This window comes from Athalia rosae, chromosome 2, assembly GCF_917208135.1.
Source record: "Athalia rosae chromosome 2, iyAthRosa1.1, whole genome shotgun sequence".
In the NCBI taxonomy this organism is placed as follows: Eukaryota; Metazoa; Arthropoda; class Insecta; order Hymenoptera; family Athaliidae; genus Athalia; species Athalia rosae.
Window position 1 is genome coordinate 1,082,692 of NC_064027.1, and position 27,555 is coordinate 1,110,246.

General features: G+C 47.6%; 1 protein-coding gene across 1 annotated transcript; it reads right to left on the reverse strand.

Moving 5' to 3' along the window:
* Positions 1-538: 538 nt before the first annotated feature.
* LOC105691422 lies at positions 539-27,288 on the reverse strand. The gene is made up of 8 exons (XM_012409884.4): positions 25,648-27,288; positions 13,631-14,131; positions 7,165-7,425; positions 6,888-7,045; positions 6,557-6,803; positions 5,959-6,074; positions 4,468-4,608; positions 539-4,009 (listed from the first exon to the last, which is right to left on the reverse strand). Exons 1-8 carry the CDS (start codon positions 25,697-25,699, stop codon positions 3,158-3,160), a joined length of 2,328 nt encoding a protein of 775 aa, XP_012265307.2. The 5' UTR covers positions 25,700-27,288; the 3' UTR covers positions 539-3,157.
* Between the last annotated feature and the right edge of the window lie 267 nt (positions 27,289-27,555).

Here is a 27,555-nt window from a genome sequence, read left to right on the forward strand (position 1 = left end):
TACGGGCTGAGGACGCGGCTTATCGGAAGACGAGTTACCCGCACTTCCTCGATATTCGATTCTCATTTTCGGCGTCTCCTTGTAGAAATCACACTCCTACGGTGTCCCGATGCAGTTGCCCGACGCGGTTTTTTCGATAAACTCACCACATTAATCCCAATACCCTCCTCCGGTAATTATCGGCGAATTTTTGCGTACAGCTCGGTGAATAAATCCCCATTATTTACTACCTGATCCGGTGGTTCCTCGTTGTGATTTTCTCCCAATAATTGGCTACCGCCACCCTCCCCATTGGACCCGCGCAGCGGTGGCCACTGCGACAAACGTATAACGTAATTCACCCAGTTCCATAATTTCGCTTGTAAAATCACCCCTTAATATTCAGCCGGTGTAGCTACGTGGATTTCTCATCGGTCGACGCCATGATCCTCGAATACCTTCGTCGGGAGTTTCGCCGCCGGCAAGAACCGTCCACGGGATGTTGGAATTGATCAATAATAATGGCCGGCTATCAAATGGGTGGAAAAATTCAACCATCTCATATTCGAAAAGTACCGTTTATTATACATGACACATTTTCACTCGCAGTTATTTATTTATATCATTATCATAAATTTTCATAATTCTTTTAATATCTATTGGTTTCTCCCTTTTTTCGTCAGTTTTTCATTTTTTCCCCCACTCAACAATTTCGATCCGCCCGGAACAAAACTTATCTTACACGTAACGTATCCGTAGATGTTGTCACATCTGACTGGCAACAGTTTATATACAAGTGTGTACAATTTTTTCCGTTCACTTCATCAATAAGCGTGTATATCGATAAGAACAAGAGTACGAATATGCTGGTTATAATAGTAATAATAGTTATAAACTGCACCTAACGGTGTACGTGCGATACTTTAATTTCATACAGTTCATTAATCGTTCCAACTCCTTTCACCTTACATAATGTTTTACAATTTGTATATTTACATTATTACACAAAATTATCGTATGTATATATATATAGGTGTATCTTTAATGGTACGTATAATTGACTAATTTGATTATTCTTGGTCGCATATATAGGGATATCCTTAAAGTATATATTATATGTATATATGTATGTACGTATCATTTGTCATTCATATACCTCGTCATTGTACCGAACGCACAAATTATATCTATTTATATGAAATTATCAACGAGCTACGAGCGGCGTCTCTGAAATGTAGCTCATGTATTGAGTCGGCGATTATTTTACTATTGAAAAGCCAAAGTCAAGGCGATTCGGCCATTTATCTTATCGCGCTACATAAAATTCTCTCGTCAGTCGGGTCGGGTATATTCAGATGGATAAATGCTGAAACGCAACTCTACCTCGTGATAAAACGAGTGCAGATTTTTTTTTGCAATTTTCTTTTTTTTTTTTTTTTACGTACCACGGATTTCACGCCAAACGCACAGAAAAAGAATAAAAAACAATACTCCGATGTCTCGACAGTTTGGAAATACGTAATCCATCATACACGTTAGCCGTTCGCGCGAATTTTTAGAATCGTAATGGAAAAATATTGGGTTTCTCCCAGCTACGTCTGGTTATTTTCTACCGCGCGTAATTCCGATGGCTACTTGACACTATCGTGCGGATGAACTGGAATAAAAAACTTGGTAAGGCGTGAAAATAGTTCGAACGGAAATTGAAAGTTCGCGGGTAAGGTAACGCGTGAGAATGTATGAGAAATTATTCGAATCCTCGAAGTTCGGGAGAATTTTACGAACCTAGAAACACAATGTATATATATATATGTATACGGGTACTCGAATTTCCCTGCGAATTCAAGAACACTTGGGATATTTTTTTTTCTTTCTCTCCCTCTTTGGCCCGTCGAATACTCGATAAATGCTTTTCCCCGGGTTTATCACTCTCACTTAATCCGCCTCCTCAGCACTGATTCTTTATTTTCCGTTTGACCCTTTTCCTTCCGAAGCTCTTTTTTTTTTTTTTTTTTTTTTTTACAGCCCCCTCGATACACGACGCAGGCGTGGTTTGACGAGCGGGACGTGCCGGGGAACAATTATTGAAGAAGTATAATCTTTTGGAATTGCGTAAAGACCGAGTAAAGGGTAATTCCAGACGTACCCCGGAACTCCTGAGATGCTGCACCTAATTGCACGATAACGTGGACGAGCGGTAGTAAAAAGGTGCCCAACGACCGGGACGATGAGAGCTAAAGTATGAGCGAGCGACGATTTTTATGGGCAAAGGACCGGCGGAAGGTTAAACTCTCAAGGACTCCGCGGATCCGTCGAAGGGTACACTTAGGTGCGTACGTCTACCTACGTAGCTGCCTACTCCCGTATACGCGGAGTTTGCGCGATCGACGTATTAAATTTGCTGATTAGTTTCCGTCTCGCGAAACGTACAACGCTCTCGAGCCGACGAAAACGATGTGAAACGAGATGGCCCCGTATTTTATTGTCGTTTCCACCTGCCTTCTGTGTAGCGATATAATTTCAAAGCGAAGTGCCGTGACCGTAAAGTCGTCCTGAAAAAAACGGCGGCACTGATTGGCGTACACTCGAGAAAGTGGAGCACAAGTTCTTCGCTATTGTGCTTCGTACACTAACGATAAGATTGCGTATCCAAATCGTCGTCCCAGTGAAGCGGATTTATCCGCTAACTACAAAGATATGTATTCAACCATTCAGCTAAAAAACTTTGGAATTTTGCGTCGGGAAATCTAAAGTAAAGTTCGGTTTATGGCGGGTTTGGTTTGACGAATGACTCGCTGCCGGTTTATCGAAAAGAGACCCGATAAATCAATCGACTCGTCGATGATTACACAAGTGTTCGTCACGATCACCGTGCTCCGGATTTTTTCGCGCACACTTCTGATTAGAACCTCACGGAAGCACCGACTTCTTCTTCATTTCTCGTAGGGTTTCGGACCACGGCACGTTCCCTCGAAAGAATCGCAGTCCTGCCCCTGGGCCAGGTGGGATAGAAGGACCGGGTGGCCGTGGATCAGGAATCCTCTTGCTCGTCCTCTTCGTCTTTCGCGGGGTGTCCCGATTCCTCGTTGTCGTCGTCCAGGGAGCTTTGCGTCGCGACGCTGACGCGGCGCGGATGCCGTCGACGGTACGGTTCCCACTCGCCCCCAGCCCCCCGTCGTCAGTGCGTGGCGATGACGTCGGGCGCGCTCTTCGTACTCTCGATGCTGAAAGGGCGTCTATCCTGTTCCGGGAGTTCGATGACCGCCTCCGCCCTGTACCTGGGGTCGCCGTGGTGCTTCCCCCCCTGATTTCCGTGGCCCCCGTGCGACCCCTGAGTCCCCTGAGTCGAGGGTACGCTCCCCGTAGAGTTGTGCGAACTCCCGACCGTCGTACCGGAGTCCAAGGTACTCTGCCTCGCGTACTTGTTCGGGGAATGGTACTTGTCCCTGGGCGGCGCGGGTTTCGGACTCTGGAATCTTTGGTAGCTGCAGGAGTAATCGGGCGGTTCTGCGGGGGGGTACCTCGGGTCGTGGATCGACCATCCGTGGGGTGGCGGCGGGATGCCGGCGGCGATGAGGGAGCTGTGACGGAGGCAGGTCGACGAGGGGTTGCAACCGCATCCGGAGCACTGCGAAGCCGGTGTAGGTCTTCTGGCGGGTGGCACCCCGTCGAAGAGGCTCTCTCTCGTCTGGCAGGAGTTGTCCCTAGTTTCCGGCTCCTCGCTGGACTCCTGTAGCCGTTCTTGAGTGGCGTTGCTCGCGTTGTTGCTCCGGTGAATGTCGTTTAGTTCCATCGCCGAGTATTCGGCCTCTCTCGAGAGCAATTCCCTGGCGTATTCGTGGGCCATGAGGGCGCAGGAGGAGGGCGGCGGCGGGGGGAGCAGTTCCTTGCTCGGGACGACCTCGAGACTCGGCGATTCGCTGGAACCGCGACGCTCGCGGGAATCGACTCGAGTGGCGGCCAGAGGACAGGGGGTAGTTTTCCGACCTATTTCGTCGAGACGATTTTCCCGGGACTGCCGGATGTGCTCCTGCGGAAATTGCAGAGACGGGAACAATTAGCTTATAGGCGTACCACCTGAAAATCGAAGGCTCGAGCTCCTCGCTACGTTGTATGTGTATACGCGGAGTAGTTATTCTATAGACATATGGGCCGTCTTTATGTCATCATAACTACACGGTATAACTGAGGGAGGGTTGGCAAATATGTGCGAAGATAAATCGAAGAGGGATGGGAATGGGAGCGAAAACGGGCACGGCAGACCGGATTTCAATTAACCGAGGGTGAATCGCTAGTGAACCAATAATTGCGGAGCGATTGCTCTACCGATTCCATTTGGGATTAACTACTCCGACGATTTCATTCATCGGCGTAACTCGGTATCTCGATCGATCGACGAATCGCTGGCCGTTTCAACGAACGCCTCTTAAAATTTGCCAGAAATTGTGAACAACGCGCGACGTACGTTGTGTCGGCAGGGAGACTCACCTGTATTATCCTGTGGTCCCTGATGAGTTTTCTCACGCAGTTGAAGACGAATGCGAAACTCATCCCGAATATGATCAGCGAGAACACGACGAGGATGATTATGATGTGCTCCGAGTCCATGGCTAGGCCGACGTTCGCTTTCTGCAAGGCACAAAATTGCACATCTGTTTGGATTCGATGCTGACGCGAGGTTGACGGGACGGGGATAAATGCGGGGTAACAATTTACTGTCGAAACGCGGAGGCCAAAGGATAAAATATCTACGTCCGATAGATTTACGCTCGATTCTCTCGGGAGACCCTCCGCCAGTTTTATGTCCACCACCGGAGACGGTACGTAGCTACGACATTGCTCGTGTGCGTTCCCTCCAACGCTTACAACTAGGCCGAGGTACGTACATCTGTTCGTTACTACGGCGTAGAAAAATTCGCCCGAAGGGGTGCGCGCACCTCTCGGAAAAAAAAATTTATTATACACATATCTGCGACGGGGGACTATAAATCTCGATTGGTTTATTTATCGCTACCTTCCGCGACAAACTTGGAGTAACTCGATAATCAATTCAACGCGAGCGTTGTCCGCTCGCCTACGCTTGTTCCGTATTCATAGTCATTTTTCACACCTGTACGTAAGCCGTTCGTTCGAATCGTCGTGGAATTCGTAAAATTCGAAGGCGCCGAGTATTCGCAATGTCAAAGGTGAAACGTGATACGAAATTGAAAAATATAACGGTCGATTTCGACGCGGGCGGAACGGGGAAGAGAAATTTTTTTTTTTTTCGTTTCTTTCGTTTTTCACCGAGTTAATTTAGCCCGAGTTTTTGCATTCTGAATAATACAATACTGTTTGAAAATAGTATATAAGAGTCGTAAACGGGGGAGCACCGGAGTGGCAAGTGATGTTTCTCGAGGGCAGATGTTTCAGCCTGTTCAAAACTCGGGGCACTTACCACCTGCGTGTATATTCGCGAATTCGCGGTAGGTACGCCAGAGCGAAAACCGAGGGGGGGGCCGGGAGTATCGACCCGATTCCCTTGCGAAGATAACGAACATTGTTGCGGCAACCTATGCAAGGGACGGAACCGTTCGATCGCTTTTCGATAAACGTCCGTACAGATATATGGTATACGCGCACACACCTGTGTAAAATAGTATGTGCACGCTACGTTACATCCCGTAAGTATTCAAAACGGAACGGGGCGCTAATCGCCCAACGTTCGCCGGACGTCAAATCGCACCCCAACAAAAGCGCGTCGAAGTTTCACACAGACTACGGCCACTGTACGCGATATTTCGTTATCCGTTGCACATCCGGTGCAGAGGTAATCAGCGCTTTTTTTTTTTTTTTTTCTAAACGAGAGTTGCGAAAAAACGAAGCGACCACGTGGGTACAGAGGCTCGGCGTAATGGTCATGCGGGGTAGAAAAATTTCAGGAAATCAGTTCGAAGTGGACGGGGCGCACCGTCGGGTAGGAGGAATTTTTATACTTACGCCGCATAATTGCTCGTCTTCGTCCCACCGGAATCGGCAGTTGACGTTTCCGTTGCACCGGAGGGTGCTCGCTATGCATCTGGCGTCCTCGCAATCATATTCATCCTCGTGGCAGGCTGGAAAATTTAACGAGCGAATCACTGCGGAGGAAACTTTCCTCACTTCTTACCGCTTTGTTTTTCTCTTTTCTCCGTCATCGACTCGAGGCTGCGAGTGATAACGTTACAGCGTCCCGTGAAGCAAGCCCCCATTGCCGAAACTCGTCATTCGACCTTAGCGGCAGAACGACGTTCGTTTGACCGGGGACCTGCAGTGGCCCCTCGGTGAATGGCACTCTGCCAATCCCGAATAACGCTTTTTTCTATTCCGAGGACATATACGTATACCCTACGGCCATTACCATGAGTCACTCCGTTCGCGTGTTACGTCCCGGGAAAAAAAACTAATCATTTTTCCAAAAATTGAATTTAATCTCCGGTATCGGCGACGAAAGGAGTGTAATCGCGAAACCACCCACCCATCGATGCATTACTGAATGATTTTTCTCCACGTCCCGATGATTCGACCCAAACAATCGATATCGGCTGTGCGTACTCACGTTTGTCATTGGATCCCTTTTCGCGGAACGCGGTCATAAGGCACTTGAAGGTGCTGTTCATGGCCCTGGGTTCGACGTAAAACCGTATGAAGACCGTGTTCGTAGTGCTGCTCACGAGTTCGGCTATGCTGCCGCAGAAGTTATTCAGTCTCGACGGTATGTCGGTACGTTCGCCGAAAACGTCGACGAAGTTCGCGTCGCACTCGTTCGGCTTCTGGAGTTTGAATTCCGTGAAGTTCAGCTGAATCTGTACGGGCAAATTGTGGAAAAAAAAATGTCCGTGAATAACAACGTCGGAAAAACTTTGACAGGCTCCCCGGATAGCTCGTACCTTCCAACCCTGCGCCACCGTCACCACCCACATACAGTCCAGGGGGAGGCTGTCCCTCTCCGATATTTTTTTCCGATCCAAAACGTCGGCACTTCCCATCCACGCTTCGACCCCCGTAACGTTGATGAGGCAGGACTCCGGCTCTGGTGGGATTCCCGCTGGAAGTCGATACGGCGCGAGATTGAAAACGAGGTAAGAAGGAGCGGATAAGAATTTTCTTTTTTTTTTCTCTTCTCGCACGCGCAGAGAGGACTCGTCGGAAAACAATAATACTCACCGTGCGTGGGTCTGGGTATCATGCTCCAAACGGCCTTGAAACCACCGTACTCGATGTTCTCATCGCTGCGGAATCTGAGCCACAAAAATCTGGTCTTTGACGTCAATTCCGGTGGGAATTGCTTGCCGCACCATAAGCCAAGGGGTGTGGCGTACCCGTGCTGTCCGTCTCGTACCTCGAGGAAATCGAACCGGCAATCGTCGCTCGGTTCCAGGTCGAAACGGTCCCGGAAGTCGAGCTTCAGTAACATCCCCTTGTCCGCTACGGAATACGATAGATCGCCGTTTTACTGGATGAAAAATAGAGACAACGAAAGAGAAGCGGGAATCGCGATAGGAAGAATCGGTACACGCGCGACTGGGTGCCGTCGACTTTAGTTACTGCCGAACCCAAGATGGCATTAAACAGTTTCTTTGACGGGCCGTTGCCTCCGGAGTGGACGGTAACTCAATTTGAAGAGCAACCACCGGTGCCGCCGTGATGTGGCCCCCCGCGAGCCACATCAAGGCAGAGAACGGATGAAAGTTTTTCAAAGAGGTACGACCCGCCGTTGAAACGAAATCTTCAGTTTGCCTCATCTGAGGGGTACACTATAATCGGAGCATACTTTGCCGAAATGAGAAAACAATCGTAAATTCGAGATACGGAACTCCGACGGTCGGCGGCGAATCGAGCGGAATTAGAGTAAAGCAGCCCGTCAACACGCCGAATTATCCCAGCGGAGGGGAAACCCCGTAAATCGAATAGCCGGTACTCGAACAACGTCCAATTTACTGCATTTTGCTGCGGGCATCTGCGACCCCGCACGTACCAGAGGCGATGTTCGGAGGAGCATATCCATTACACGTGGTACGGCACTCTGGCCCAAAGCTCGATACATGGGAGCACCTGCAGCGCTGCGGCACGCGGAAGGATAACTTCCGACGTGTTGCGTTGTGTTGGGTTCACCAACCTGGGCTCTTGTAACCTACTCATAGAGACCGGCACACGCCGGACCATTGATCTCGAGATGAGGCTAATCCCCGAACGGCTAAAAGGATTTCTTTAGAATAAGCCGCGCCAAGGGATCAGCGTTTTCTATATCCAGCCGAGCAGGCGATGAACGTATGTCTTGAAATTAGACGCCCGTACCTCCCGATATAGGTAACCCTCTACCGAGGTATAGATTTATTTGAAAGGAGGAGCGGCGCGAGTATAAGTCGCATCGGATATCAGCTGAAGATGGCCCGCCGAGTCCGTTCGCCTCGGAGTTGATTGCGAGACGACGAGAAACATTCGTCGATAACTCCGTGCTCCCAGAAGATAGAAATAATCATCGCGCGTACAAACGATACGCGTATCAACCGTCAGCTACGGATAAACATTTCTCGATGTTATTAATAGTCCGTCGTCGGGGCGTTCGTATAATTGAAACGGTTTGAAATTCTGATTTTCGATAAATGACGGAGCGGGGTAACGGGGACGTTACAGCGAACACTGTAAGATGGGTATTTCCGGTATACGGTTGCTCCGTCTACATCAGAATCGTAGTCTGTCTTCGCACCGAGCCAAGTCCACCGAGATGAATCTTAAATTTACGCCGGTCGAATACTTCGCGTGGGCTTTTTTGGCCCCCCGCCGATCCATCGGCCAAATCTAGATCCCATTCATGGCCGCGTCTCCGCGGCTAGCTAAGAACGAGAGATCGTCTTATACCTCGTACACCTCGTACACTTCGCGACGTTCGTTCGCGCAATTTTAACTGCGGGCCAATGTACAAAGCTAAGTGAAAAACAATTTTCGTACATGAAATTCCGATGTATTTTTCTCCGTCTTCGCAGACACGTCGATTAAAAACGTCGGTTTCGGACGGTCCTCGGGAAGCTTGCTCGATTTATTTTTCATTCGACCAGCCCAGCCGTCTGGTATGCAGACGTTGCGCGGCGACGCACCGTTGCCGTTGCCGATCACAAGAATAAACATCCTGCACGAGTCCTGCCCCCCCTCACCCCCTGGTAACCGCTTCATACCGAATATAAGAATTCACGTAAAACAGCCCGCGGCGATGACTGCCCTCCCCCCTCCCGTATATCCACCCACGTCCGAACGGACCTCACTGTCTGGGTATTTATCAAGTGGATTGTAAATTCCGCGCCCACGTTACACCCGACGAAATAATACAATTCCTGATTACGAGTAACGTTTCAACCTGCGACCTGATTTTGATTTTTCCGTTTCTTTGGTCCAGAATTTTCCACGCGTTCGCCTCCTTTGACTCAGGTATTACATATTTTGAATCGATCTTGCCTGTATTATTATTAACAAGGCGGTCAGTGTAAACTGACCCATGGAATTGTGGCCTCGAGCGTCTGACTCATTGTTAACGTTGAGGACAAAGTTTTGACCAGGGTTATTCGCTTGGCTCTTTTTTTTTTTTGTTTTTTTTCGTTACCCCCCTTTTTTCTTCTTATGTGTGGTACATACAAAACTATGGCAATATTTTTGTGGAAAAGCCGCGAAGCGTGTGGAAAGCGGCGCTACACCGGCGCCCCATCATCCCCGTATTTTACGGGGCTCTTAGACCCGGATTCTGGCTAGGCGGAAACGGCAGATAAAGTGAATCCTAACGATCCGTCGGGGTTGAATAATTCCCCGGATAACCAAAGAGGACAGACGTTCGGTGGGACTCGGTGTTGCGGGGAGTACGAGTTGTCGAGAAAAAGGTGCGGGAGCCAGAAAAAGCCGGAGTTGTAGAACGAGGGAGCAGTCGGGGCGGGGAATGAAAAAGAAAGGAGAACGAGTGCTGCGGGAAAGGAACGCAAGAAAGAAAGAAAGAAAGAAATAAAGTAAGAAAGATATTTATTTGTTTTTATTAGAAAGACGATGCGGAAAAAGGGGACGACTGTGTGTATAAGTATATAAGTATACGCGGATACGGTTTACAGCTCATGCGATAGTTTCGCGGAAAGAAAGTAAAGTTTTGCGGAAACTCGTTGTACCCATTTTTGCACCCCATACCGCATCACGGCGTATATACATGTATATGTATATGTATACTATGTATAATGTACAAAACGGCCGAGCGAACAAAATGATGGTTAAAATAAACACGACTCGAGAGTGGAAAGAAGCTGCATCAGCTGAGTTAAAGGGAAAAGTTAAGCGTCAAAGATCGTCGTTAAAGATTACCGGCGAGCCGGTTCCCTCGAGCAAAACCGTGTATAGGGTAGACGGCCGGGCCGGGCCGGGCCGGCCGGCTCGGCCATACCGTGAGATAAACTGTGAGCTCGCTGCGCGAATTACCTAGGCGATAATAAAAGTTCATAATATCTGTACCCGGATCGTGGAAATACATATACTCCTACGGCGGCAAATCGTATCCGCGCTGAATTAATGGATCGTAAACTTGAAACTGCCCTACTTCCGGCTACTTGGCCTGTGAGGTTACTAAGAAGTGCTCGCTCCGATAATCTATAACTGAAAATATTTCAAGAGTTTCATTCGGCTTTCATACTTTGCACCTATAGCCGTTTTCCCCGTCGTTGAAATTGCGGACGAGGACATCTCGGCTCGTTCCAAGGCCGAAACTCTAACTTGTTGCGGATGGACGCATCGAGACTAAAGTTCCGATAGATACGGGGCAGGAAGTAGGTGGATAAGGTACAGCTTCAGCTATAGGTAACAATCGATGGACGGTTGGATGGGATAGCTAACTGGTTTTGCTTCGGATCGAGCTCCGACGAGGAACATCGCCGGGGCTCGCGGACGTCAAATTTTTCCGCCAAAATGAAATAAAATAAAAAAAAAAAACGAGAAAGAGAACTGGAAAAGAGAGGGCGGATCGAAATTCGAACGCGGAGTCTCGGTTCGCAGTTTATTCTCGGGGGTCGGAGGTTCGTGTTTACGAATACGAGGGTAAACATCCCGAATCCGAATGCGAATTGCCGATTCCATCTCCGGGACCGCTACGCGATACTCCTTACCTCTTTCTCCTTTTATTGTTCAGTTGTTTTTTTTTTTTTTTTTTTTTGTTTTCCCCTTCGGAGTTTTTTTTTCTCCCCCGAGTCGAGTCTTCCGACCTTTCCGAATCGAAAACGTCCTTCTCTCGGTTATTCTTATCAGGGTCACGAGGATGTCACAAAAGAATCGCACGCGTCTCTGACTGAGATAAGAAAAGCGAAGCGCACGGTTGTATCGATGCGATCGACATATACGCTATACGCGTGTTTTATCCGAATATATACTTTGGAGCTTCGTCCTTGTCTGTTCGTGCAATCTGCAGTTCGCACAACTCCCCCCTATACCGGTGAATCTGCGAGAAAAAATCTCACGGCGAGTGTCCTCGAGGAAAAAAGAGGGGAAGAGAGGCTTGGGGACGATTTCGATTTTGGATAAAAAAAAAAAGCCGATAGCCGAGACCAGACGTCGGATTTCGTAATAATTTTAGATTGCGAGTTGTTGAGTTATTAGCAAGGTAAAAAAAAAACTTGAAAACTTCTAGCAGAAACAATGGGTCTGAAAACAAATTGAGATCGTTACAGATTCGGCTAATTCAAAATATTCAACAGCGTATAGTTTGTTTCGAATTAACTCGGAATTACACAAATGGAACGTCACGAGAGAGTTGAGCTTATTAAAAGCTCTCCAACTATCGTTGCAACGAATCTCGGGAAAACAGACATTAATCATTTCGAATCTCTGTTGGCGGGAGGTATTTTATAACAAGAATGTCGAGTTCTTTACGCCCCCTCCTCTCATCGCAATACCTCGGGAGTTTTATGGTTCTCGATTTCCAGGGAATTCTCGGAATCTTCGCAGCACATCCGTTCTCCGCTCCGATCCACTCTCGACGTTGCGGAGGGAATCGCATCCGCGAGGGTGATAACGCGTCCCCCCCCCCCCCCCCCCCCCCTGTGCGGAACGTTCGCAATCGCCGCGCACGCAGGGGCAGGTGAGGCGACGGAGAAGTCGAGCTCATTAAATAGCCACGATTGATCGGTCACGCGCGATTCTCGGAGGGGGTACAAAAACCAAAGCAAACCTCGTTCCCGTTCCACCGACCAATTTCCAGAGAAAAGCCCGTCATCGGAGCGGTTGTTGCGCCAGCTCAAGAAGAGGATACCGCTACAGGTTCGTTAGGGATAATGAGGATTGATCCGGTTTAATCCGGGCGTTCGTTGAACCTCCTTGACCCGGTGTGTACCGGTTGGTATTTACCTACGTGTGCACGGCGACTACGCACAATAATATGGCCGGCGTCGTCGTTGTTAGCGGTACGGAGATTAGCACCATGCGTTTCCGCGGGAAGAATTCCGGCACTGTAAGGGTAAATCCGTTGAACGATCGCCCCCGACAAATCCGGAGGGGATTGATACGCGAAGGACAATGATCGGTTCAATTAAACTCGGAGGCGGGGGAGGGGAGGCGTCGCCCCGGAGTTATCTCTCCTGTCTCAGGCGCCCGCCACCCTCGGAATGTCGGGGAAAAGAATTCGCGGGATGGTGAAATCGTACCGCGACTACCCGTCTAGTGTATACGGGGGTTTGCCACCGCGCCGTTTTTCTACCCTACCGGGATTTTCCCCCGGGCATCGCGAGCCCGATTCCCGACAAATAACTCTCGGGACCTCTGAATAGGCTCGGACTCGAGTCGATTCGGTGACTCGGCGTCTTCCAGGCCGGGGGAATTAAGCGGATCAATTAACGGTCCATTTCAAGGTCGAACGCCGATGAGTTTCGGGCGATTCTCATTGTCAGCCTTTGATTTTCCGTCCAACGGTTGACTTCACCGAGTTCGGTGGCTCTCCAACAGGAATTAAATTGTTTTACGGTCTCGACTGCGACGTGCCGTTGGAGGAGATCCTTTGTCGCCGAACCTTTCGCCTCGGGTGTATAAACATGTCGGGATAGCTCCGTTAGGTATATGGAATTCATCGGCGGTCCGTTCGCACGCGACACAACTTTCCCCGAGTCGATCTAGAACTTCGCGCCCGCAACGGGGTACTCAATGTCCTCATTCCCTGACGTCGTCGTATACCCGCCTCTCTCTCTCTCTCTCTCTCTCTCTTTCTCTCTCCTCCTATTTTCACTCGCTCCTGTCCGCGGCCCTCGTATATCGCGTTCGAAAAACGAAGAGGAGAAAAAAAAGACAACAAAAAATAAACGTCGTCCGATAAAACCGATCCGAGGATTATATGGGGCCCTAACAATAAGAGTTACGCCCCACGTCACCAGCTAGTCGGACGATAAGCCAACAAAGCGCCGGCTCAACCGACCGCACGTTTTATCATAAGGTAGACCGCTGCAGCTTATACTTTTACAATACTTTATAAACGCCGACTGAAAAGGGAGATAAAGAAAAAGAGGCGACGGTAAAGGAGAGGCGAAGGAATAATGGAAATCGGTAACCCTGAAGAGACGATAATTTTCGTCGAACATGGAATCGGCGAGTTTTTCTCGAATACAAATTAGGACTGATATTCACGCACCTTCGAGCACCCTGACGCAGTCCGTCTGATTTGGATAATTGTCCGGGTAATTTGGACTGTAGAATTCGTGCTTGGCGTCATTGCCGATCTTGAATTTATCGCAGGGATGTTCCGTCGCCTCTCTGGTTCCTCGAGCGGATGGTCCGTTTTTGGGAAACCCGACTTCGTTGGTGGGGGTCGTCGACGGAACGCCGGTCGACATCAAGGTCGGCGTCGAGGGTCGTTCCTCTATCCGAAGTCCTTCGGAGGCGGCGGAAACGGAAAGAGTAATAGCGACGATCGTCGTGACCGAAAAAGACGAGGACAGAGACGGAGTCGACGCTTCGCTCGGAACTGTTGACGGTGATCCGCCGATCGACTCGTCCTCCACCGCGGAATGTGTCCACCTCTTTTTGAAATTACCCGGATCTCCGTATGAACTTTGGACTCCGTCGCTCGGAACCAATGCCTTGGAATGACTGTTCCTCACAATTCCCGTCAATCCCGCAGTTACTGGAAAGACTGAAACAAAAATTGGTTTTTCATGAGGGTGTAATTAATTTCTTACGGGTTTTGGATATTTTATCCCAGAAGCTATTCCACGTATTGACCCATAATCACGAACTATGTATACCTATACGCGGTATCTAAATCAAGAGGATGAGAGGAACTCGCGTTGGTTTTTGCCAACGCTGGCAAGGCTCGCATTGCGGTGGTAAGGTTTTTGCGAAATTTCATCATGTTTCTTTTGCTCCTCGAGACCGCGGTAATAATAATTCGATGATGTACGTCCTACTGTCCTCTTGGATTTTTCTCGATTTCAGGATTAAAAATTAACATTTTTTTTCATCGGGTTTTCAATGATATTTTCGCTTTTTGGAGTAGAAAAATGAAGATATCTCGATGGGAAAAAATCGTAGCTCAATTTGACCAACGGATTCGTGTTTCTGAGGTCAAAATACGTAAGAAAAGTGCCATACGATCAATTTTCAAAAATAAAAAATTTGGCAAAAATTTGAGATTTTTCCAAGGGGTACCCCTTACGATTTTTTCAAATTTTGGCAAAAAATTTTTATTTTTTAAAATTGATCGTATGGCACATTTCTGATGTATTTCGACCTCAGGAACACGAATCCGTTGTCCAAATTGAGCTACGATTTTTTCCCATCGAGATATCCTCAAATTTATGCCAAAAAATGCGAAAAAATAGGGATAACTCGGTCATTTTTGCAGATAGATCAATTTTTCTTCCAGATTCAAATTCCTGAGCTCAAATTACATTAAAATAGACCATAAAATGAATTTTTTATTTTTGACCCCAAAAAGCTGAAAATTAGCGATAACTCGGTCAATTTTAGAGATGGATCAATTCTTCTTTCAGATTCGGATTCCTGGGGTCAAAATACATGAGAAAAGCATATTAAACCCAATTAAAAAAATGATTTATTTTTTGCTCAAAAATCGAATTTTTTGTTGGTTTTGCAAGAGTAATCTCACGTATAATAAGCTCAGGAATCCAAATCTGAAAGTCAAAATCATATACTCATGCAATCGATCGAGTAATCATCAATTATTCGCTATTGGGAGCAGAAAAATTAAGACATATCGATTGGTTTTGGTCGTAGACTCACTGTGATTTGTCGCAATCCATGCATGGGTCGAAATATTCGAATTTCTCTGTCGACGATGGGACCCGAGCTTAGCTGGAGTCAGGTAGCCACGGGCGCCCGGTTTGTTGTGGGGCGTGACCTCTGCTCAGCCCCGAAGGTGACGTCTCACAACAAAACGCTACGCTGCTGGCCACCTGACTCCAGTTTAGCTCCCTCGTAGACCGAGAAATTTGAACATTTCGACGCATGCATGGATTGCGGTGAATCAAAGTGGGTCTACGACTAAAACCAATCGATATGTCTTAATTTTTCTGCTAAAATTGCAATTTTTATCGGGCACGTTTTCGCGAATAGATTTATCGGACAGATACAACTGTATTTGATGTATTTTATTTTATTTTTTTCATTTTAATCATCTACTAATTACACATATAACGATCGGCCCAGTGCAGTGATTGCGATATTGCTTTGAAGTAATCCGCAGAGATAGTGGAACCAAACGAGAGTTGGATTTTATTTTTATTTTTTGTTATAAAATTAAAAAAGTTATCGCTGATTTTTCACTTTTTGGACTAAAAAAATGGAGATATCTCGTTGGGAAAAATTCGTAGCTCAATTTGACCAACGGATTCGTGTTCCCGAGGTCAGAATACGTAAGAAAAGTGCCCTGCGATCATTTTTAAAAATACTTCATCTTTGGTCCAAAAATCCCATCTACAAAATCGATCGAATTATCCGGTATGCATAGGGGCCGAAATTCCCAATTTTCCCACAAACCATCGTATCTTTTGGAAATTTCTATTCGTACAACGGTCAATAAGTGGTCCGAGCATGGTCCCGAAGACCCCTCAAGACCTCTCCAAAAATTGATCAGCTCATACGGCCTCGGGTGTTTGGCGCACTGCACCCTTCAATTAATTTTAGTTCCCGTCTTTTGTCTCCTCGTGTCCGGCGTCGTTTATCCCCTCGGGCGAAGTCTCTCGCTCTCTCGCTGCCTTGACCGTCCCGTGTTTCGCCCACGATTTCCTCCCCGAACCGCCGCCGCTGGGCAGAATTCGCGGTTTCCGGGTCTCGTTACGCTCGATGGATTTCGCGAATCACGGGTCCGCAGGTTATACGTAAAAGCTCATTTTAATTGCGGGATTTCCGCGCCCGATTCCCCGCAACCTGCACTCGAGAAGACGAAGCACCGGGGAAAATTACGGTCGTACACTGCACGTACTTCTTACGCATGTATGGGTACGCTCTCGTATTCCGCTACGTGTGGGGTTTTTAACCGGACCGCGCGCGGTCATCGCATCGTCATGCGCAGGGAATATTTCTTTCGCGGAGTTTCTGTCGTTGAAAATGGAATCGCCGCAGTTTGTTTCGCCCCCTTCGGGACACCCCGGAGCCAATTAAGCGCCGACTATACTTCTCCGCTTATTATATCGCTTCTGGACCGTAATACGGAGATTCATGAATTCACCAAGTGGCCGGTACACGCTTCTTCAGCGCCGTTTTACAAACAATGAATACGGGAATTATTCTTCGAAACCGAGGCGCGACACTTCGTAAGTATAAACCGCGCGATACAATAAACCCTGCAAATCCTGTTAATGCCACAATTGTCGCATGGCAGTAATTCTATCGCACGTCCAGGCTTATTACACAAACCGTATACAATATAAGTGTATATCAACCTTAGTCTGCGCTAAATTCTCGGGTCGGGTACACGAATTCCCGTATATATATACAGCGACCCCGAATTTTGCGGGAAGATTAAGTAACTTACGCGAATACATTTCTTCAAATTTAATTTAATTTTTTTGTTTTTTTTTTTCCACAGACTTTTATTTTTTCTTTTTTATTATCAGGGGTGGTGTAAATTTCAGGGCGCTGCCTCGCGAATGAGAAACGGCGCGTTGGTTTTTTTATTTCGCGCAATAAAATAGAGAAAAATTTGGGATATTGCAGTCGGCGACGAGACGGTGTTACGCGTGTACGGCACGGAAAAATTCGCCGTGTTGCTCCGTGATCTGCGAATCGCGAGTCGACGAACGTACATATATGTATATTTATAAGCTTACAATCAGACTAGGAATGCGGGGATATAATTTTGCTGGGGAGCATAAACTCCTCGAAGTTATCGTGGAATATACGTCTGCGGCTGCACGGCAACCCGCAGACACTTAACAGAACTTTGTAATTCTCCGTAAGTCCGTGTCTGTTTGTTATACACGCACGAGTGCCGAGGATCCTCATACCGTTTGAACTTACCCCATAAACTGGGTATAACGTAGGCATCTAATACCGTCTGAAGACCCATTATTCATTTCACATTTATTACGAAACGTATATCGAATAACTACGTTATTAATCTTCATCTTCTTAGCCCAGCCCTCAGTTGCGACGCGAACATAATACCCACATGCCTATTTCAGGGCGGCAACATTTTACTGTCTATTTATCAATTTCGAGTCTCATTCCCGAGATCAACTCCCGGCTACGAGCGGCAAAAAAACGAGAATCACATCTTCGCAAACGTTGAACGACCGGATGAAAAATACGTCGAGAACGCTCCAGACGTATACGAGATCGGTTTTTCGGACTTGAAAGAAACGACATTTCGAAAGCTAGACATCTGCATGTTTTTTTCAATAGGAATTCTTCGAGGCTCCTTTTTTACTGATTCATTACGTAACCATCGATTCATAGGTGATACTCGAGTTCGCAACCGAGCTTCGTTTCTCGCGAGTCAATTCGCGAGATTCGCACGCATATACAACGCACGTGTATGGGTAGAATTGCATCCTTGCGAGTTAGAGGGGGCATTGCCGTTGAAAGGAGACGTAGGTATACCAATACGAGTATAGTCGAAGCTACGTATAGGCTGTGCAGCGATACAATTTATCCACGAATCCCACCTGTTGCGATTCTTGGCGACTAGACTTCGGAGCTTTAGGGGAAAACGTAGGTGTTACAGTGTTGCGATTGTGGAGGTGAGGCGGCACAGCGGCACTACTATTTCTGCGGGAGGCAGATTTCCGATTCCGAATCTGGCACCGGACGAATTGAGGTCGAAAAATGTGAGCGTGCATTTTCGGAGCAGCGAACGGTACGCGCGTATACGTGACGCTTGGGTTTTCGACTCGACAACGTATAGGCACCGTATATTTAGAAGCACCGAGTCAAGCGGATGGCCCGCATTGTCAAATCGACGGAAACTTACGCTTCGACTTCTTCGCTCCGCTACCGAGTTATACGGTCGCACGAAAGCGTCTCGGAACTCGCAGCCACATCCATGCAAATTATATTTGCATATATGGTAAAGGGAGCAGACGACGAGCGACCTCCTTTTTTTCCTCCTTTCAAAGCTACCGGCAAAAAAATCAATGCCCTTTTGCACACATATGCTTTCCTACGTTACGCTGTGGGTATTTCGATTTTGCGAACGGGCGAATCCGAGGCGATCAATGGCGAATCAATCGACTCTCGCGTCCTCGATATTCGGCTTTGAATCGCGGCTGCTGTATAGTCGGATTTCAATTTCATCCTGGATCAGCGGCAGCGGCCCTCGGTATATTATATGAAATATTACGACGCCTATACGCCGCGCGGCGCCGACTTCCGTTTTATGCCCGAAGGGGCGCGCGCCCCGACGTCAGCTCGAACTCCGTATTATGCTACCTATGACCGAAAATACCCATAGAATATTTTAAAACGCAACTCGATCCACGTGCGCTCACTTTCGCGACGAAACTTTTCCCCCGACATCGTTACGCAGCGGAGAAACGAGGGGGCCGCGGAGATTTACACGAATAAAGGGGTGTTTCGCCGAATTCTCCGGGTCAGAGGTGTGAGTGAGGTATTAAATTTAGATGTATTTTCGCGCAAAGCTGATACAGACATCACCGACACCGAGCGCTGAACTTCGGTACAAGAAGTTGATGCAGCTGCCGGTTGATAAAATAATCAGGAGAATTGCGGGGTTGCTTGGGTACACCCGGTGAAGTAGATTCATAAGACGAATCTGAGAGTCGGTTGCAGCTGGAGAGAACGCAGAAAGAAGTTCCATGAGAATCCACCGGAAATTCTCAACGAATCTGATTGTCGAAAATTGGCGATGACTCGATCGGTTCGATGGATGGATGAAGCCGGTTCGCAGATTCGAATTCCTGAGTTGAAAAAAAAAATTCTATTTCCCACCCCAAAGTCGAGGAGAATCAAAGGCTAAGTGTTTTCGCGGGTCACCGCTAATGTTCCGGAGATTTGCATTTTAACACGAAGGCCAAAGTTGAAAAGCAACGCCCCCGAATCTCCGGAACGTCACAGTAGTCACACACCCATATGGATAATCTCATAAGTAAGGGAAAGAAGATCGCGACAGGCGCCAATAAGCTTCCCTTCTCGACTTCGCTCGGTGTCTACCTACCCTTAAGTTCTTGCATCGAGCCACTATCCAACTTACATCGCGCTCCCGAGGGACCTAAGTCGGGAGAAAAGCTTGCGCCGCCTCCGCCGCCCCTTAAGCTCTAGCTCGCCTATCCTTGCCGCGAAGTGTCGAAAATTTTGCCACGCAGATCAAGGGAGACGAGGTAAAGTACAAGGGAAGATAAATACGGAGAAAAAAAAAAAAAAAAAACCCTCGTCGGTTCGTCCCTTCGCGAACGGGTGTACGTGCGCTTATCCTTCCGGTCGTGGATTTCGCGCGATCGTTTCGTCGTCACAAGTGAAGAATGACGAGGAAAAAAAGCAGCTGTGAAGAAAGTTCAGACGTTCGCTGAGCGAATCGCGCGCGTTGTACAGACGTGACGAAACGCGAATCTTTCCGCACTTACGGCGAGTGTGTATAGGTACGTGACTGTTGGTCCGCTCCCCAAAACTCGACGATAGCAAACGGTCAAAGTTATTACGCGGCGGGGATCGATCGTCTCCGCCGCTACTGGCGACCAAAGTACACCAGCTGGAATAGCAATGGCTGCTGTACGCTTCCCTCGCAGAAGCAAGTGCCGCTCGTTGATTTTCAGCAACGAGAAAACACCGGGCAAAACCAACTATCAACTTCGATCCACTTGATTCCCATAAGTGTTGGCAATAACGAGGCCCTCGGAGTTACAGGGAGTAAGATAAGCGGAAATCTATACCATCACTCGAGGGTTCCAGATTCTTCTTTTCCTCTTCTCAATTCCGTCCGAAGTAACGGGAAAAGGAATCTGCATGAAGCAACCCTTGAAAAGCGCGTCGCGGTTATACGGGTTGCGCGAGATAAGAAATGCCGGAAGCGGACAAGGATTGGTATGTAAGTATAATGTAGAGTGGACGAGAAAGCGGAGGGGTGAAAAAAGTGCGAGCCGTGAGCGGTAATTGACTTATTCTTCATCCAGCGTCACGCGCTTCTTTATTTCTCGCTGATTGTTATCCCACGGAATCAGGATTACTCATTATGTACACGTACCATAATCCATCCGGCGCCGTGAATTTCCTCGGCAAGCTAATACTCGCAGATTTATTCTTAACCCGTGAAAGGAAGTAATAATATCTCGTAACGATAATTGCGTTCTTTAGGTGGCTCGGGTTTGTAATCGGGGCAATTACGGGGAAGACGTCGGAGGCGGGGGCACCTCGTTCGTTTGGAAACTACCGCCGCTGCACCTGCACAGGTTTTGTTACCCCGGCAGCCGTAGCTCGCGCCAGGTGCAATTTAATCGTATGTAGAGCCGGTGCATACAACGCTCGTAAAATTTATTAAAGTTCGAAGTCGGTGCCGGTTGCGCGCCAGCCCGCGAGTTCATGCACGCCCTACGGTATACCTCGCACTTGGTAGACTTCGCCCAAGACTCCGGGCGCTCCCGATGGTTTCGCAAGCTCCCTTCGAATCCCGTTCACCCTCCGTCCCCATCTTTTCGATGTACCTCGCCCGCTCTCTCTCTCTCTCCCCCTCTCTCCCTCTCTCCCTTTTTCTTCTTCCCAGCTCGGCTTTCGACTCGGAGGAAAACTTTTCCGAATTTTCAAGACTTCCGCTCGCGATGTGGAGAGTGCCGACTATTAGACAGTAGCGCACGGTTCATGTGGTATAGTACAGTATAGGTATATATGGTTAAGTTTTTACATTTTTACAGAGAGAATTCTTCTTTCTTCTCTTATTCTTTGCCTACGCAACGCTTCTCGTCAAGAGCTCGACTTTTTCTTCCCAAATCTCGAGAAAATACGGAGGAAAATATATTATTCTCGAAGTGCCTCTCGACTGACTCACCACGCGTTCTACGTTTTCAATATAAAGCGTGAGTGTGAAAAGTTTGTTTGATTTTTTCGTTTTCTGTCTTCTCATTTCACCCGCTACCCGTCCTTCAAAAACTATCATTACCACCTCCCGAGCTTATCTGTTGACAATATTTACATTTATTTTAAAAAATCTGTTGGGATGGTTGTAAATATTTTCTCATATTCGCAATATCTGCGATTTATTGTTGCACATGACGAACGTTCACAAATTGATAAAGTTATTTTCAAAAAATTCCTGTTGTTTTCACCGTTCAAACGCGATACTTTATCATATCTTTTTAATGAAAGCAATTTTTGCGTCCATCTATTTACTTGATGTGAAATGTGAGTGAGACTAAATAATCGAGAAGAAAAAAGATTCGTCTGCACTCCAGAGGTGTGGGGTCGATTCGGCTAACATCAACCAGCACGTATCATTTCACCCGCTACCCGTCCTTCAAAAACTATCATTACCACCTCCCATGCTTATCTGTTGACAATATTTACATTTATTTTCAAAAATCTGTTGGGATGGTTGTAAATATTTTCTCATATTGGCAATATCTGCGATTTATTGTTGCAGATGACGAACGTTCGCAAATTGATAAAGTTATTTTCAAAAAATTCCTGTTGTTTTCACCGTTCAAACGCGATACTTTATCATATCTTTTTAATGTCAGCAATTTTTGCGTCCATCTATTTACTTGATGTGAAATGTGAGTGAGACTGAATAAGTGAGAAGAAAAAAGATTCGTCTGCACTCCAGAGGTGTGGGGTCGATTCGGCCAACATCAACCAGCACGTATCATTTCACCCGCTACCCGTCCTTCAAAAACTATTATTACCACCTCCCGAGCTTATCTGTTGACAATATTTACATTTATTTTCAAAAATCTGTTGGGATGGTTGTAAATATTTTCTCAAATTCGCAATTTCTGCGATTTATTGTCGCACATGACGAACGTTCGCAAATTGATAAAGTTATTTTCAAAAAATTCCTGTTGTTTTCACCGTTCGAATGCGATACTTTATCATATCTTTTTAATGTCAGCAATTTTTGCGTCCATCTATTTACTTGATGTGAAATGTGAGTGAGACTGAATAAGTGAGAAGAAAAAAGATTCGTCTGCACTCCAGAGGTGTGGGGTCGATTCGGCTAACATCAACCAGCACGTATCAAGTTGCACGTCTGACATTGTGTTATGACAGAAGAGCTGAAAGCGTCTTCCCCGCTACGACGCGGGGGCGTTTCGGGGCTTTTTCATTCTTGGTTTTTCTCCGTTCCAACTCATCTCCGCGAACTTTATGTACACCTACCCCGACGTGGTCAGGGAAGCGGACTCTTAACCGCAAACGAGATGATGCATAGCAGACGAGGTACTTTTTTCCTCCTCTACCTTCGCTCGCACCCCCCGGGGGTCGCGCTACTCGCGCTCGCAGTTCCGTTTCCCGACAGCCGAACCCAAAGCAAGCTAAATTATAAATTATACACAGTTCGTTTAACAAGGTAGGGAACTATGTAACGGACACGCTGTTACTGCATCCCACGTGATCCGCGTACCCCGAATATATTTTTTTTTTTTCTCCCACAACCGCGATTCGTATCCAACTTGTATTTACGTACGAGAAGAGAAAAAAAAAAAAAAAAAGAAATAAATAAATAAATAACGCGGGATTTTTATTTCGCTCGAGGTCCCCGCGATTCTCCAGTTATACCTCCGCTCCGTTCTTCTTCTCTTCTCTAAAGCATATCCATGGAAATTCGCGAGGTACAAGCGTTAATTTATTGTATATCGCGTGCTGGGGTAACAAAACGATTCGCGTGGTTCTGCTGCAGTTTCTGCAGACATACGTTCCGCGCGGATACTCCCGTACAACGCTCTGGTACCGGAACAGACCGACCGGAAGTTGGCTGGCTGCGACGGAAATGGTTTCGCCCCCGCCCCCCACCCCCCCGTACCGCCCCCCACGTCAACTACGTTAACGCTCAGGTTACAGTAGGTATGAGCTGTAACGGAATTCTCGCGCGAAAACTGTCATTTTCTCCCTGGAAAGAAATCTGAGCCGCACCGATGAGAAAATATGTCCGAGGTGACCTTAAGTTTGTGAAAAATAACGTTACGGACCGGGATGGAAAAAAAACATTTCTGTACTCGCGCTGGAATTGTCGCTTCCGTCCTCGATCCCCCTCGTTCCTTCTCTACACGGTTTCCTCCCTAACACGGTTCGTCCCGGTTTATTGTCGCGATTCGCAGTGTCCATACCGTACCCATACGTCGGACGGTTGCGTAAACGTTTGTAGGTGATGACGGGAACTCGTTTCATACATTATACGGTATACAGGTAGAGGCGTAACGTAACAGCGGGTAAAACGATGTAGCTGACGAAGTGAGGAAGTGGCGTGGATCGGGGGGGGGGGGGGGGGGGGGGGGGACGCTAACGAGCATTAACGGGAGGCTTTGGTCAAGTAACCAACCGAGTGGCGGGTTGACCGGTGTCATTTGTGAATAAAAGATGTCATTTACTCCCGGTTCGCGCTCCAGCGCCATTTCGTCGTTGAAATCATTACGCGGGGGTCTCCCTATTGCACACCGTACTCTCGCAAAGGTTTCCACGTTGCGAACGAAAAGGAAAACGGGAGCGCGCTCATCAGGACCAGGATCTGAAGACGGAGCTAGCCCAGCCGTCCTACCTTCGGGAAAATTAAACGAGTTTGTGACCTCAATTAATTAGGCTATGCCCCCGACGAATGGAAGTGCTGTACCGGGGAGCGGAACCCGGAACCCGGAACCGACTGTACAGCGGAGAGATGTTGAATAACGAAATTAAAACAAAAAGAGCAGGGAATGAGGAAAGCACGGAGAAGAGAAATGAAAAAAATGAATGACACTAAACAAACTGCGCGGAAGAAATTTACTTCGACTGGTTGGGGTCCGATCACTGGATCGTAATTTTTGGAACAACCCATTAAGTCGAATCAAGAACGAATATGTGAAAAGCTCGCACGTTTCGATACAGAATCATCGAGAATTATGGGGTCGAAAATGATTCAGTTCGTCGAGAAGTACGCAATAGCGTAACTCGAGCAACCAACCCTGAGACGCGTAGGTCAGTTTATGTAGCAAGATCCTACGGAGCATCGGTAAAATAGCTGAGGTAGCTTTTCCGCTGTAACGGTATCTGCGTGCCCGGAACGTCATTGTCACGCCTAGGAACTGAGGATAGGAATGTCGGTAATGCTAGAAACGCGGACGTCCTAGGCCAGGATAAGGGCGTCAGGTGTCCACGCGGTATTTCGACAGTCATGCAAATATAGAGAGGACCACCTCAATTTCATTCTCCGTTCCCCCTTTCCACTTGAGTGTTCGTTTTCTATGCTTCACGCGAATTTCTCCCGTCAGCTGCAGTGGTATATCCTATTTGTTGCACGACGACGGAAACCAAGAGACATGTTTCATCATTATTACCATTGTTATCTTTTAACTCCCTGGGGTGAAAAAATCGCAGCATATACGCGGGGTTGTGTGAAACGTACCACCGTACGCGATTCGCAATTCCAACCTGCCACGTGCTACCGGGTCCGCGAACCAAGTAGCAGCATCAGCTGCGGGGAAAACCGCGGAAAGCTACGAGATCGTGTGAATTTTTCAGTACGAATTTAACCTACTCCCGCACACACCTAACTTTCATCCCCTATCCGGATATGTGTGTAGGTGCGCGCAAGCGTGTTCGCAATTCACGCGCTTTCTACCCACAGGTATGTCGGGTATGTGTAATGCACGCATCTCAAATCCAATCATGTTAATTAACCGGGTGTTCTGTCAGGACGTTCTTGGCACCACGTGCGTAATAATTTAGTCATTTTTTTTTTTTTCTTTTTTCATCGCTTTCAAGAAAAATTGATGCAATATCATCATTCGTAATTAAGGTTTTGGAAAATACAGGAATATCTCATGGTATACGCGTGCTAAATTATTTTTTTTTTCACGCAAACTCGAGAACTTGGACATACTTTCGGTGAAACGGATCGCTGAAGATGGAGTATAACAACCGAAAAAGATATTTCCGACGTCCGTTCGAATCTGATTCGGATAAAGAACATTCGAGATTATCATCGACTATACGGAGCCTCATTCGCAACGGTATTACCCCTTGCTTTTTCTCGACGATTCTCCAGATACTCACCGAGAATGATCAGGGGTAAAAATTGGCGCAGGATTTTAACCACCGTCCCCATTCTGCACTCCACTCGGACATTTAAATCCGGTGTCAGCCGATGATGCCGCGTGTCGACGACTCACTTTCACTCGAATCACCCTTGCACTATAGCACTATCACGCGAGGGAATTTCGCACAAGCCAAACTCCGTGCCACCGCGAAACACTCGGGTAAATGCAACCGGTATAACAAGCGGAATTCGGAGCACGCTTTTTTCTCCCCACTCGAGTCCGGGACACTTCTGACCTCTCCGTTGTTTTCGGGAAGATAAGCCCGCGATTATAGCTTGGTATTCTCCACTTGTTTTTGCGTCGTACTCTTTTTTTATTATCTTTTCCCCCGCTATGTGCGCGACCGGCTGGTTCCTTCTTCTTGTCTTCGGAGTTTGAAACGGAATTTTTTTTTTTTTCAACTGCTCTTGCTTCTTTACATCTTCACATTCCCAGGATGTTTTTACGTTTCCTGCCGCGCTCAGCTGCTTATCACCGCGCTGAACTTTTCGCGTTTCTCTCTCCTCGCGTTATCCAAGCTGGCACATAACGAGCAGGAAATCACCCTTCTCCACTCCCGACAACTACCGACGCTTCCTACGGAGTATCAAGGGGGTGAGATACGATGATTGTTCGAATTGGCGGACGATGCACCCCAGGTCGGGAGAATCGCCGCAAACAGCTGCTCGCGAGTGGTTGAAAGAAACTACAGGACGAATCGACTCCGGAAAAACTTTTCTCTTTTACTTCTTGTAGAATATATCGTCACAGATGAGTGCGAGACATCGAAGCCCATCGGGTTTCGATGCGGAGAAAATAATCGGAAAGGGTTTTTCTTTATTCTCCGAATCGAATAAAAGACCAGTTCTGCTTCAGTCCCGAGCTGGAGACCAAATGGCGGTCTACTTTGGTCGCTGATGATCCTAACTTGATAAAAATCGGAACCCGCAAGATCCCGAGGACGATGATTGGGATCGGAAAGGATCCGGCGTCTTGGAATTTCCGAATATCTCCACTCGTTCTTATTGGGTTGCGAGTTGGAATATCGCGGAGTGCGTAAACGCGCGCGGGTAGCGCGAAGCGAGCCCCGCGGAGTGAAACTTTAATTATCCATTTTTCAGACAGCCATATATTTTTACGACTCGAGGTCACTTGGCAGGGTGCCTGAATATCTCGGATATTTTTCGGAGCCCGATGTATTCTCGTCTCTGGTTCTCGAGTTTAATTAGTCGCGGGGTTCAGATCCGATCCCACTCTGGGCTCGCGAAAAACGCACCGTCCGTTAGCCTCTTTCGTCGATTCAAACTTGGCAGATTCGAATTGCAAAACTCATCTACACCCCGGTATCGCTATCCTTCGTCCGTTCGTGAAAGGATGAAAAGTTCAAGGGCGCAAACGGCGATGAAATCTGAAGCAGGACCGAAATTCTGCTACCAAGGGACGCGGAGACGCGGAGCGGCCTAGTAGCGAGGGTGAAACGCCACTTTTTGAATGGGCGAAGAACAAACGTCCATGGTGCATTCCCAGCTGCGACACGTGCTCACTAGGAACCTAAAATAACCGTCCCGAACAACCCTTGCAAGTGGGAACGCCGCGCGCGGTGCCTGGTCGACTACTGAACTGTCGCGCGCACCAAAAAGCAGCTCAACCGCGTTCATGACCAGAACAACCCGACCCACTCCGAGGCCCTCCGACTCCTAGCCCTCAACGCAACGTGGCCCCTTTTCCTCCTCGCCAAGATCCAGGCGTCTGCGAGGTCGATCTCGGCGAACCCGAATTCTAAGCGCTTTCCTCCCAATCGCTGTCTGCTTTTTCCTTCTCCTTTTCTCCTCCTTTCTTTATCTTCGGATGTCGTTACAAGGGAGCCGAGCATCAGGTGATTTTT

What these genes read in the sequence shown, in the direction of transcription:
- LOC105691422 (XM_012409884.4), bottom strand. Translation starts at nt 25,699, where the DNA reads ATGGGGACGGTGGTTAAAATCCTGCGCCAATTTTTACCCCTGATCATT. An exon ending in CGGTGGCGCAGGGTTGGAAG is followed by an intron (nt 6,804 to 6,887) that starts GTACGAGCTATC and finishes TTGCCCGTACAG; the next exon opens with ATTCAGCTGAACTTCACGGA. An exon ending in GGGACCACAGGATAATACAG is followed by an intron (nt 4,010 to 4,467) that starts GTGAGTCTCCCT and finishes CAATTTCCGCAG; the next exon opens with GAGCACATCCGGCAGTCCCG.